Source organism: Diplotaxodon limnothrissa, linkage group LG17 (assembly GCF_057381915.1).
Source record: "Diplotaxodon limnothrissa isolate DT_005_m linkage group LG17, D_limnothrissa_male_GT1.1, whole genome shotgun sequence".
NCBI classification, from domain to species: domain Eukaryota; kingdom Metazoa; phylum Chordata; class Actinopteri; order Cichliformes; family Cichlidae; genus Diplotaxodon; species Diplotaxodon limnothrissa.
The window spans coordinates 25,742,625-25,756,019 of NC_140612.1; the positions used below are offsets into that span (position 1 = coordinate 25,742,625).

Consider the following 13,395-nt stretch of genomic DNA (forward strand, 5'->3'; position numbering starts at 1 on the left):
TGTAAATCTCTTTAAATGGCACCGAAGACCGATTTGGACTCAGGAGCTGCCTTACAGTGAATAAGATGCAATTTGCTTTACGGTGATTTACATTTGCACCTAAACTCTGTATATGTACGGTGATGAATTTCATTTTAAAATGTAAAAACAAAAAAAACAAAACAAAAGTGTGTTATTGCTAAACCTACGAGATACAAAATCTTTTCTTGCTACAATATAGAAGGTAAAAAAGAGTTCATCAAAAACAGGACACAGAAAAAGGAAATCAATGGTCTTTCATACAGAGACACAAGCACCAGTAGAGGAATCAATAGAAACACCACTGTACAAATGATATCTATGGAAAAATGGCGAAGGATCCACTGCGAAATGGATGAAAGCAAACCAAGTGGATAAAATAAACCAAACTACAAACACAAGAAAGGGAGTATTCAAGTCACGACTGGGGTGTAGAACCTAGAAAAGGGACTATAAAGTCAAAACTTTCAGTGTTAGCCTCCCTCATACTTGTTTTTCGAAGCACCAAATTCAGGACAAACGCTCTCTTCGTTTTTGCTCAGTAATCGGTGGTACACTGGAAGGGAGAGAGTGAAAGAGTCTTCTACTTTCGGTCGGTTTTGCTCCATGATGGAGAGACGCCTTTGGGATCCTCAACACAAACAGATGGCCTTAAAGATCCACACACTTCTTCACTTCTTCTTCTTTTGGAACAGCCTGGAGATCACAAAGACAAGAAAAACAGGCTGAGAGCAATGCCGTGAAACACAGCTGCACTAAATGAAGTCATGCTGAGTTTAATTTTTTTCTGTTTTCTGAAAAATGTCACATGGTGTGGTAAAAGGATAAATTAGCAACAAGACAAACATTTAATCTTAAAAAAAAAAAACAACCCAGTATGACACCATATACTTTTAGGGTCCATCCATCCATCCATCCCAATGCATTTGTCAATCCAGTTTTTGCTCCTTATCCAGTTTGCAGACATGCCCAGACCTCCCTTTACCCATCCACCTCCTTAAGATGTTCTGGAGGTATCCCGAGGCTCTTTTCATGCCAGAATAGAGGGATCTCGCTAGTTTGGCAATCCAAACATTTGACTAAAATGACAAGGGACAAAGCAGGGATTTTTTTTTTCTTCAAAAGACACACCTCTCAGATTTTTATGTTAAACTCAAAAGGATGGGTTTTAATCAAAATGTTCTCATAATTGCAGACGGATTGTGACAAAGATGATATCAGAGGGCTTAATTTTGATCTACACTCTGAAATTAAAAACACAGAGGGAGGATATTTTTTGGTGAGGAGAAGATTGGAGATGAGTTTTTTTTGTGTTAAAATTAACTGAAGTTACAGGATAGATTCAATTCACTTCAGTTAACTTCAGTTCAATTTATTTAGCAACAAATCACAACTACAGTCCCCTCAGTATATTGTAAGGTAAAGACCCTACAATAATAGAGAGAAAACCCCAGCAATTAGCAATGAGCAAGCACTTAGTGACAGAAGGAAGAAAAAACTCCCTTTTAACAGGAAGCAACCTCCACCAGAACCAGGCTCAGCAAGGGGCAGCCATCTGCTGTGACTAGTGATGCGTGAATCATGAACGATTCGTTCATGATTCGCGCATCAATCGCGATTCAATACTCGAGAATCACTTTACTGACTCCTGAATCATGATTCACAACCTCAACTGACTCACTGACTCATCCCTGTTGCTGTTAGCAGCAATATTTCTAGCTTATAATTAAAATTGTGGAGAAAAACACAACATCTGGTATCTTAAGAAAAAAATTTCTGCTCTGAACTGGAAGAAAAAACCCTGAGTAGAAGCTCACATCAGGTTCACAGTAGCATCGCTCTGCTAACATGCTAACAGTACATTTGATCTACTCACCCCCTCCCTCCTGTGCTGAATCGTAAGCGATCTGTGTTGAGCGCTCAGTGAATCTGCGTTCGACTACTCCGCCTAGGCTGCACTGTCCAGCGCAGATCCACTGAGCGCTCAACACAGACAGCATAGTCAGAAGGAAGAGCGCAGGGCAAGCTAGCGAGACAGAAGTTAAGCTCTCCTTTTAACATGGACCTCCCCCACCCTCATTCAGATCTGGCGTTTGGAATTATTTTGGTTTTCATGTGACGTATGACCCTGAAGGTAAGCGAGTCATGGACTAAAGTAAAACAGTATGTTGGATGTGCCGTGCAATGCTCAATTACATGGGCGGGAGCTAGTGTGTTAGCGTAGTTAGCTCGTTAACGTGTTGGCCGTCTAGCCCCATGCACGGAGCGATCGGCGGTAGCTCGTTAACGGAGATTTGCCGTGTTGTGGCGTTAAGGTCATTTCAACGAGATTAACCTGAAAGCACTAGTGGGAACACAACGAATATGACTGCACATTTACGCCGACATCATCCTAGTGCAAAGACAAGTGGAAGCAGACAAAAAAAAGCAAGCATGCTACTAACTTTAGCCGAGTCATTTAGACAGCTGTTAGCACATGATTCTCCTTATGCTGCTGAGAATATAGCCCAGAAGAAGCGGATAGTATAGCTTTTATTTTGGAAAGAGCCATTTCTCTGTAATAAACTCTCTTTTCCAAAGATGAGTGATTCCTCAATCAGATACAGGGCTTGCAATATCGCTAGCCCGACGTCCGGAGCTAGCGATTTTTTCAGTCGGGCTACAAAAATCTATCTCTTCCCTGCCCGTCGGGCTATTGTAGGAAAAATATATGTCAATGCTTTTGCATTCTTTCAGAAATGTAGCTGGGTAATTATGTCATTGGCATCGGTGAGCCACTGTCAATATGTGACATATTGAAGTCGCGTTTGAATTTGCGCTTGTTTTTTTGCTTTCACTTTGCAATCGTGCGAACTGTGTATAGAGAGCGACAGCACTGATCTGTGAGTGATGATAATTTGTGCACCAATTCCTCTGACATCGTCTTATTAATCGTTAGCTTACTATGCAAACATGACAAGTGAAATCTCCCGCAGCAAGCTTAAACATGTGAGAGGTTGATCGCGCAGAGAATCGCTGAGCTTATGTGAGTGCATGTGTAAAAGCATTTCAGTTCTGCTGAGCCAAATAAGACAGGTCAGGGTGAAGAAGTGACAGCCAAAGAAAAGCTTACCACAAAACGGAGAAGTTATGACAAATCAGACTATAAGGCAAAAAGAAAGTGCAGCTTTATGGTTTCATGGACAAAATAATTTCTGTGGCTGCAATATGACGAGCTAAATAACCAGGGCTGCACATAAGTGGTCCGCAGGTGCGCATTCGCTGTCAAAATAAAAAACACGCACAAGGGTTAGGGTTAAATTTAAAAACTGTACTTTTGAGTTAAAATATATATTTATAATTTTAATAAATGACAAATTAAAAAGGCATGAACATTTTTTTGTATCGAAAAAATATCGAACCGTGACACCAAAGTATCGAACCGAACCGAACCGTGAATTTTGTGTATCGTTGCACCCCTAATATATATATATATATATATATATATATATATATATATATATATATATATATATATATATATATATATATATATATATATATATATATATATATATATATGTGTGTGTGTGTGATGAGGAGGTGCACCAGTATCACTTATGAATGCATCTCTTTAACTTACATCTGGCTCTGACCTTTACATACAGTTTATGCTGGTTAACAGAGAGCAGAGAAACTCAGAAAATGTGACAGAATGGCTTATAATGCACTCTTGTCACTTGGTCAGCAGCTTCTTGGATCCCAAAGCAGATCACTGCGGTCAGCATGCCGGAATTGATATAACATGATCCCTGCTCAGTTCGCTTTCTGTGGCTCCACCACAACACGCTGTTACAAGCTCCTAAGAACCATTCCAGGCTGTGGTGTGCCAAGTCCAGGACAAGAGATATGCTTGGGGGATTTAGCATCAAAGCCAAAGAGATCTTGGACACATGCCTCTAACACGTCAGGCAAATAATTTGAGACGTTTGGGCAAAAATAGGGACCGCATGATATGACTTGGTTTCATGGTCTGAATAGTGTCTGCACTTTCTTTTTGATTTTAAATTGAGTGTTTTTCACTACAGCAGGCAAGAGTGAGCTTTAGTTTGCTTGGCAGTGCACAGCCTTCTTCTAATTTGGCACCGTAAGAAAAAATGATCTAAAGCGAGTCAGGGGTAGAGCCTCCATCCAGCTTTAGCTTACAAGTAACAACACTCCAGGCTGCACCTGCGTACCTGCAGAGCATGAACCACAGATGTAATCGGTTTAAGCTTGAATAATTTACAACCCTTACAACAGAATCACTGGCAGCACAGAAGAAGAATCAGTAATGTTTGCACAGAGGATACTGGCTGCTCAGTTTGCAAAATATACTACTGAGCTTTTCGACTCTGTGCTGGGATGTATATGTCTGCTATACCTGCACACAAGCTGAAAGATGTGCTTACATGGGCAAAACAGAGTACGGTGAATAAAATTCAGTTCTCCATCTCAATTCTTTTATTGTTTATCTGCAAAATGTTTTAACTTTCTTGCACCAGAACATTCAGCAGAAAGTTTTTATTATATACTTGACATTAAATAAATATATAAATGAAGCCAACAACCAAGGAATGAAGCAAATCGTGGTAAAAACTATTTCGAGTAAAAGTATGATGTCTGGAAAGATGAATAATTCATCTAGAAAGATTTTGCGACAATAAAAGCTCGGTCACCTTGAAACAAGAACAGCTGGGAGGCCCAAGCCTGAGGCTCTGCTTATGCTCATACAGGAAATGATAAAAGGTGTACTCTCTGTGCACATCTGCATTCCCTATCCACCTTTGATTTCTTTTAGTGCCTGCAAGTCCAAAAAAACAGCACATACTTTTGATCCTAAACTCTGCCACAGTTTAAAAAAAAATATGTTGAAACAGGTCAACAGAGGGTCCAGAAGTTTATAGAGAATGGTACATTTATTATTTTTTAGTTTTAGTTTTTATAACTTTGCCTCTATTTGATTTAAAATCCTTTTCATGGTGTGTCAGTTGCATCTTAAATGCAGAGTCATGGCCAGGTGAGGCCTGTTACTTTGTTATTTCATTACAAATTAACCAGGTAAAAGATCTGCAGTTTATTCTATGTGTTGAAATTGTATTTGGTAGCTTTTCACTTTAACTCTAAATGAAGTCCAGTTGGTGGACCAACTACTGTATTGTGGATTTATATTCAAAGCAAAGTTGATGGCATTGTGCCCGAATGATGAGCTTGGCGATCCTGACGAGCTATTAGTGGCGTTTCGACCTCAACCTAGGCTGCAACACTCCTCATTCTGTTACATTTCAGTTCTTTCCAGCGGGACAATTTCCTTCCGTAATCTTCATCAACATGCATAAACACAACTTTTTAAAGTAAAGTTCTCAGAGGTAGTGTTTCCTTTTCCTTTGTTGGCATCCACCTCCCCCCACCCCTCACCCTTAAAGCAATGAAGCGCCTCACCTACGACATGTGGTTCTGCTGAGAGGCCAGATTCTGCTGTTGCTGCTGCTGCTGCATGAGGAGCTGCTGCTGCTGACGCCGCCGGGCCGTACGCAGCTTCTCGAAGCGGGCCTCCATCTCCTCCAGCACTTTGGGGGTGTAGCGAACCACCAGCTTCACGCTGTCCTTGGCTGCCTTCAGTAGCTCCACCGCTTTCTCGTGGTGCTCTCCCTCTACACTCTGCAGGGGTTTCAGAGCCGCGGAAAGAGTAGAATATTAAAGGGGGCTGATTTTAATATATATATATTTTTAAAAATAGTAACCCTTCAAAGAAAAAAAAGAATATTTTCTCCACTATTATTACCTCACAATCAAGTGAAATGAGAAGGCTTAGCTTACAGTGTATGATGCTCATATCTCTCCAGCAGCTGAAGAAATTTCTGCTACTTATTCACAACATGCAACCTTGCGACCTCAATAACTCCTGTGATTGTTGACTCACATATCAAACTAGAAATCATATACATGGCAGGAAGCTGCTAAAAATATATTTTTGGAAACAAGCTTAAACAGGGGTTGACAAGCTTATCTACACTCTACTTTCAATCCATTGATCTTCTTTTCCCACATGCTGGATCAGAACGTTAGTCTGGCGAGACCCACCACTCCATTCACAGACAGGAGCTGGTCCCCTCGCTTTAAGCCGCCATGCCTCTCAGCTACGCCTCCAGGAATGATGCGGGAGATATAGATAGGTGAGTTTTGCTCTTTGCCGCCCATCACATTGAAGCCCAGCCCTTCGTCCGTCTTCGGTAGCTCCACCACCCGCGGGTGAGAGTGACCTTCACTGGCTGCGAAGGCCGCAACTGTGGCCTGAAGGAAGAGAAAAAAAGGTAAAGGGCTTATTAGTTATTCCAATGAATTAGACGGTTAATTAGACATGAATTCTGACAAAAATACACTTCTACGTATATTTTTTTGACACACAAGATTTAATACAAGGTTCAACTTTGTGTGTGCAAAAAAGTAATATTATATATATTATGCAATATGCAAATATCCATGGGTTAATCATAGACTGTACAAAAATGATAGATGTAGCCTTAGGTTCTAAAATGTGAAAGTGCCTTAAAGCAAAAGGAGTTTCCAGGATTTTTTAATGAGGGGGGGAGACCAAGAAGCACCTAAGGGGAACTCACGAGAAATCATACATAAGTTTTATTCTAAAGAACAAGGTCTCTCACACATCCTTTATTTTACATTCACCTCTGAAAAGTACAGGTGTGGACCAAACCATTGTGAACCATTTGAAGGGGAGTACGATATATCTAAAATTACTACAAGAGATTTGATGGCACATTATTGTATTATTATTTCACAATGAATAATTACATTCGCAGCGTAATACCAGTCCTTTTATATACAATCTAATGTTCCGCATTATGCGTATGATATTAAAGATATTAGTGCACATTAAAAAAGTGGAGCGAATGCCTGAACTGTGCCAGGTCAGTTTCCCAAGAAATGCAAAAAAACTTTAGTAAATGTCTCATTCTATGAGTAAATCAAGTATTAGGGCAAGAAGTGAGTTATTTCTTCTCCTTTTAGTTAAACAGTGGAGAGAAAAACATAACCAAGATGAGAAAGAAGGCAGAGGCACACAGCAGCTTCTTAAATAGTGCCCTCATTATAGACGGCGCAAAGATATTCGTCTGAAATCTGATTTGCAGCTTTTGCAAACCACATCTTCAATCAAATCAGCAATTCTTTTTGAAAGCTCTGCAGCTTACACTAGCTTCTCATTCTCTTCTGTAGTGTGAAAATAAAAGCAAAGGAAGAACACATTTTAGAAGTATTACAAAGAGACTGCAAAGCTGCTCGCGAACCTCTGACGCACCTTCTCATTTAAGCGACGACGGCCGTAACAAAGCGTCAGGATTTGGTCTGGGCTTGGGATTTAGACTCCACATGAGAAGTTCTCTGGTCTTTCCAAGCACACGGATTAACACATCTCACTTCCACCCTGTGTATCCCTTCCAGCTGGGTGAAGTTCCTTTGAATCACAAGCCAAGCTGCACACTCCTTGTACATTTAGAACAAAGCACCGAGGAGCTTGTTAGCCGAGCTGGGAAAGCTCGTGGCAGGTGAACAGAGAGCCTGTGCCCAAAGATCCACAGATGCGATGCCACAGGTTCCTCGCTGTCAAGTCAGCATCATTTATGGTGTGCGAGATGGGGGAAAGGAAGGATAAGAAAGTACGGGTGGGGTGAGTTCTGTTTTGATTTTGCAGATGTGAATCGAAATTCCCAGCAGCAGACGAGGAGCTTGGCAACTGGAGGTCTTTGAGGCTCCCTCCAGGCATCATCCCCGCATCTGCAATCTCTTCCATATTCATATGCATCTTCAGATCCACATTTATTACTCCTCATTTCTCTCTCCCCTCCCGCTGCCTATTAATCTGCTTATTGCATTATGACAACTCCCCCCTTCTCCTTCCTTCTCTCGCTCTGTCCTTCGCCTTTCTTCTTCTGCTGCTCCCACTCACCCTCCCTGGCCTGCTGTTAAAATAAGCAGCAGCTCCTCAGCATGCATACCGTCGCCACCCGGGCCTCGCAGCTCATCGACCTTCACAACTTTATCGGGCTTTCTGTGAATGAAAAACAATCTGGCAGATGGCCGGTGCCTCTCACGCACGGGGGGCATTTTAAATGAAACACTTGCTGGAGGATACTCGGTAGACACACAACACTGTAAAAGTCTGGCTTAAAGTATCTAAAGTCATTTTAGCATCACCTCCCTGTTTTTTTTGCTTCCCCCCCCCCCGGCTGCTCTGATAATCTCCGCCTCCTTTAAGATCAGTAATAAAAACCTCGGGCCAGATATTAGAGGCTGAATTGATTAAATTAACAATGCGATCAAAGTGAATTGAGTTGTTCAAGTGAAACTCAAATCTTGGATGTCTGCAGATTTTTCTCTCACCAACTAAAGCACTCGAGATAAACCGAAACTCTGTCATGTATTTCATCACTGTTGCAGTTCATTCTCACTGCAATACAGTATGAATGTCTTTCCCCATATGTTGATGCTGATTATGTGCAATTGTGGTCCTTGTGGATATCTCTGCAGGGAGTAAAGCACTTTCAAAAATATCCAGTGTTCCCAGTTGGGAAGATCCCCACAGCTAAGCCACTTCAAACCCTTAGCTGTGTGCTTAATTGCCCAATGAATTTGTGCATTTTTATTACAGATTTAGAAGAAGTAACTTTTAAATGTGTGAGGGAGAGAGTTTGAAATGCTTTGTTCTTAAGAGAAAAAAGGGACATAGAAAAAGACTTAAAAATAACATCTCTATTTTTAAGATCAGACAATGGAACCCACTCGAGAAACTTCAGGATACTTCAGAAGATGACACGATTGTCTTTGTTGACAGAGAATCCTTCCCTCTGAGAGAAGAAAAAATAAAACCCTGAACAGAGTTTGTTTAAAAATGTGTCATATTTAGTGCATCCTGTTTAAAAATATTTTGACAGGTTGGGAAATACACCTACTCTTGCCACAATTTAGACGAGAAACCTATGGAGTCAGACGACTACAAGATTAGACTGGAAAGCCTTAAAGGGCCTATTGGGAGTATGGGGAACTTTCTCAAGGATCAGACATTTTAACCAACATCACATTTTATATTTAAGGAAATTATTGGAAAAGGAAATTATTGCCTTGCACCACTACCGACAGCTTCCATGTAGAGAAAGTGAGTGAAATGGCACAAGACTGAATGCAATGGAAGAAAATTTGTTGTGAACTCCTGGCAGCTCTGGCACGTTAAGACGCTAAATCGAGGATGTTATTACCGTAATGGAATAAACGGAAGTGAAGGATCATCCTTAAGGAGGCGCTGGTTGCATGTTGATAAATGCTTCTTTTAGAAAATAAAAGAGGGGTTGCATATGTTAAAACCACACTGACAATTTCAGTCTGGTTTCAATTTCCTTAAATTCAACAGATTTGAAAATAATTACCAATGAATGGAACAGGAATTCACGGTCCAGACAACTGCTGACTACATAAGAGACCTGAAAAAGTTCGCTCTTTACTCCCTAAATGTATCTGAATAGCTTAGCAGTAATAGCTACTCTAGTGAAGTTTCTCTTTTTTTCCTTAGTTTATTTCACTTTGTTCACCAAACTGTTTGGTGTCTTTTGCTGTACCGCACCAAAAGACTGTATTTCAGTTACTTTCCACTTCAGTCACATGGCTAGTCTCCCTGAGGTCTCCCTGCAGTTTACATGAGCCACAAACACAAAAGAAGATTATACTAGAAGCAGCTAGAAGAGGCACCCCTTTGTAACCCCTTCTACAGCCACACCTAGCTCCACTTGGGGGATGATAGGATATCTTTAATGCTCTGTACAGTCTATTTATGGAAGTCTGTTTAAATCAGGGGTCTCAAACTCGTAGCCCCAGGGCCACTTGCGGCCCACGTCACCCCTACTTGCTATACTGACGTGAAGAAATAGAATGCAATTTGGCCCGTGAAGTTACTTTTTTGTTAGGGAGGATTTGTTTGTTGTTGAGTGCAATGTTAAAATAAGTTCTTTAAAAAGCAAAAAATGACTTAATACGAAGCCAATATGAGCAGAAAGTACAAACATATTGAGGGATTGGCTGTGTTAGTTCAGTGAGAGTTATTTGTAAAAAAAAACAATTTTCGCTAGCAGTCAAAAACTAATGTGCACACTTATGTCTGCATTTTTATTTTGTTAAATACGAACAAAACTGTGATGCCACATGTCGGGCTAGAAAGTGAGTACCAGTTTGTAGTTCAATGAAAGGCTTCAGTTAGTTAAAAAATTGCGTTCACATTTGCAGTTTTGTCTTGTTATATAATATTAAAAATTCAACACTACATTTTCTGAAACATTTGTGGGTGTTTTCATGTTTGTTTTGTACTCATTGAACACTAAAGTGGCCCTCACATGAGATGACAGTGCCAGCAGTAGCCTACAGCTCATTTAAGTTGGAGACCCCTGTCACTGTAAAATTGGGGGCCCCCAATAGCCTGGTTTTCCTCTCATGAGAGCATTCCAGCTATAGCAGACATAATCCTTTCATTTTAAAAGATGCCTCCCACAAATGTCTGTCTTTCTATATAGATTGACACATGCAACATGTACAGTATTAGTGACTGACAGGTGCTGGAAGGAGAATTTTTGAACTCTGAATGTTAAGTTAGCTGTTTCCCTCTGCTAACCACCTCCCAGCTCTAGCTCAATAGTTAACAGCAGGCATGAGGATTTGATCTCTTTATCTAACTCAAAGTAAAACAGTGAAAAGATGTAATTCTTAAAATATTGAGTGATTCCTTTTAACAGATATTGAATTGTATTTTACCAAACTCTGCAGGACTATTCTGGAGGTGTAGCGTTAGTGGAGCCAAACAAAATGAGAAAAGGACTGGCAAGCAGCTCTCATCGTTTGAAGCCTCTCTGTGTTCATACACAAAGACTTGTATCCCTTTGTTTATGTCATCCTTTTCTGTTCTCGTCCTCCACCCACTCGCGGCGATGAGAGGAGTGGACTCTACACTGAACCAATGAAGGACATGCTCTATGAGTGCTCCTCATCGCATCCCACCCTTCTCTTCCTCCTCTGCACTTTAAATCAGGCAATCTCTCCCTCTCTTTATCTTCTTTCATGAAAGCTTGTGTCTCTTGCTTGTGATGTGCTGATGAAACGTCCTGCTTCAGTCAAGCGGGTCAAGCTCATCTCTTTTGAATACCACAATCTGCTTATTCCACTCACGCAGTGCACCTCTTTCACCTGTGATATGGATGGGACCTTTTCTAAATAGCCAGCAGAAGAAAAAAAATCGTTGGACATCTTAAATAATCAGGTGGGATAAACCAAAGCATAAAAAAGATGGGTTTTTTTAACAATTAACTTGCATCCATGACATTTATGACCTCTCAATCAAAAGCTCTGTTTGAGTGCTGAATTGTAAATAAATGAAAGCTCGTGAATGCAAACATTCAGAAGGTAAAGTCAAGACAACTGTGTTTCCATAAGAGAAATAAGTTGAATGAGTTGAAGAGAATCCAGCAGCTGCTGATTGGAAGAGTCTTGAGGACTATTAGACATAATTAAAGACCGATTTACAGCTCGAATGAAAGACATTAAGTAACTGATGACTGTTGAGTCAAGGATGAAGAGCTTCTACTTCAGCCTTTGAGATAAACATTTAGCTCGTTCTGGTCTGTAATGCCTGTCTTTCTTCTGGTAAAGTGTACTCTGACAGTATTGATTCCAACTTTGTTTGACCTTATGAGTCGTGCTATTTTCCCTCAAACAACAACTCTACAGCAGCCGCTTAAATACACCAGCACCACCTTCTGACAGTCCCTACGCAGAAATGATCGATTATACTTAGAGCTGGGCGATAGAACGATAACGATATGTATCGCGATATAACTTTTACTCGATAGAGAAATTAAGCTATCGCGATAGACCTCGCCGCTCTTGTCCTCTTAAAAAAAAGAAAAAAAAAAGAAAAAAAAGGTCAGCCAAATTAAGTAGCGCAGAGCCGAACCAATCACAGCCGCAGCGTCACGTCGCGTGACTTGTTACGTACAGCACAAGTGCCAAGCCGCACGTGTGTTTGTTTGGGAAGCAGCCAGCGGGTAATGGAGCCAGCGGGTAATGGAGGAAATGAGTGTGCCAACTAGAAAAATCAACCGAGCGTGACCGAAGAGAAAACAGATGATGGTTGCAATGCCGGAGAGATTGTCGAACGGAAGAGCCATAGAAGTTCCGTAGTGTGAAGGTATTTCGGCTATTTCAAGTCTGACAAAAAACAAGAGTAGCGTGCACTGTAAATTGTGCCGAAAACAAGTCTGGAAATACAATAAACTGGTGCATGCGTCACACTGTGCGCCACGTTATTGTTTCGGTGAAATGAATTTCTACAATACTGTTACTGTTAATTCTACTCTCTGCAGTGTTTAAATGCTTACATATACACACAGTTACTGTCCGTCCACACATACGACTCGGTTCTGCTTCTATGCCCCAGCTTTGTTTACTTTTTCCCACCGAGGCTTCTAGACTTCTGATTGGCCAACATTTCTGCACGGTTAGGAATCTAGCTCCACCTGCTGCTTTGGCATGTTCATAGCAGCGTTTTCCTTCATTTCTGCCTTTATGTGTGGACGGGATTCTTTTTTAAAACGAAAACGGAAAATCTCCGTTTTCAAAAATACCCGTGTACGTGTGGACGTAGCCTCAGTCTCTGACTGGAAGCGCTAATTCGTCATTCGGCTTTTGTCAGACTAAAGTAACTGTTAAAACTGTTTGAAAAGCTAAGCTATACAACAAGGAGAGATTGAGAATTTCCTTTTAGTTCTCAGTTTATTTGATATTGACAAAAGTTAGTCAGTTTTGTCTGTTCTTCTGTAAAACAAACTAAGATTTATTTTTAGAATTAATATTTTGTTTCTAAGTGGAATTGACAATTTAGTAGTCTGTTTCGTTTGTTCTATTTTGAAACTTAAACGCTTTAGCGGCTGCCTTTTGTGTAGTTTGCAATATTTGCCTTTATTTATCTGAAAAAGTCTCATGTTCCTTAAGTACATCTACCCTGTTGAACTTATTATGGGAAATAAATATTTAAATAAAAACAAGCTGCTGATTATTTCACATTTTACTTGTGAGCAACGGCACATTTAAATCTTACAAATATAGTTATTTGGCTTATATCGTGATAGATATCGTTATCGACTGAAATGAAAAAAACATATCGTGATATGAAAAAATCTCATATCGCCCAGCTCTAATTATACTGCAAATTATTTTTGAGGTGAGCACTGCCAACACTCTCCATATACAACGCCTTAACATATACCTTTTTCCTACATGAACATAGTGTCAGTTCTTAAATCGCAA

At 40.4% G+C, this 13,395-nt stretch overlaps 1 protein-coding gene across 1 annotated transcript in view; it reads right to left on the bottom strand.

Annotated features, from left to right (window-relative positions):
- Positions 1-454: 454 nt before the first annotated feature.
- The window catches only part of lin7a (lin-7 homolog A (C. elegans)), a 46,874-nt gene continuing 33,933 nt past the window's right edge, over positions 455-13,395 (bottom strand). The window contains exons 4-6 of the mRNA XM_085375886.1: positions 6,121-6,330; positions 5,483-5,697; positions 455-714 (exon numbers count right to left, since the gene is read on the bottom strand). Of these exons, the coding sequence (XP_085232012.1) occupies positions 690-714; positions 5,483-5,697; positions 6,121-6,330 (450 nt within the window). The 3' untranslated portion in view covers positions 455-689. The remainder of the gene's footprint in view (positions 715-5,482; positions 5,698-6,120; positions 6,331-13,395) is intronic.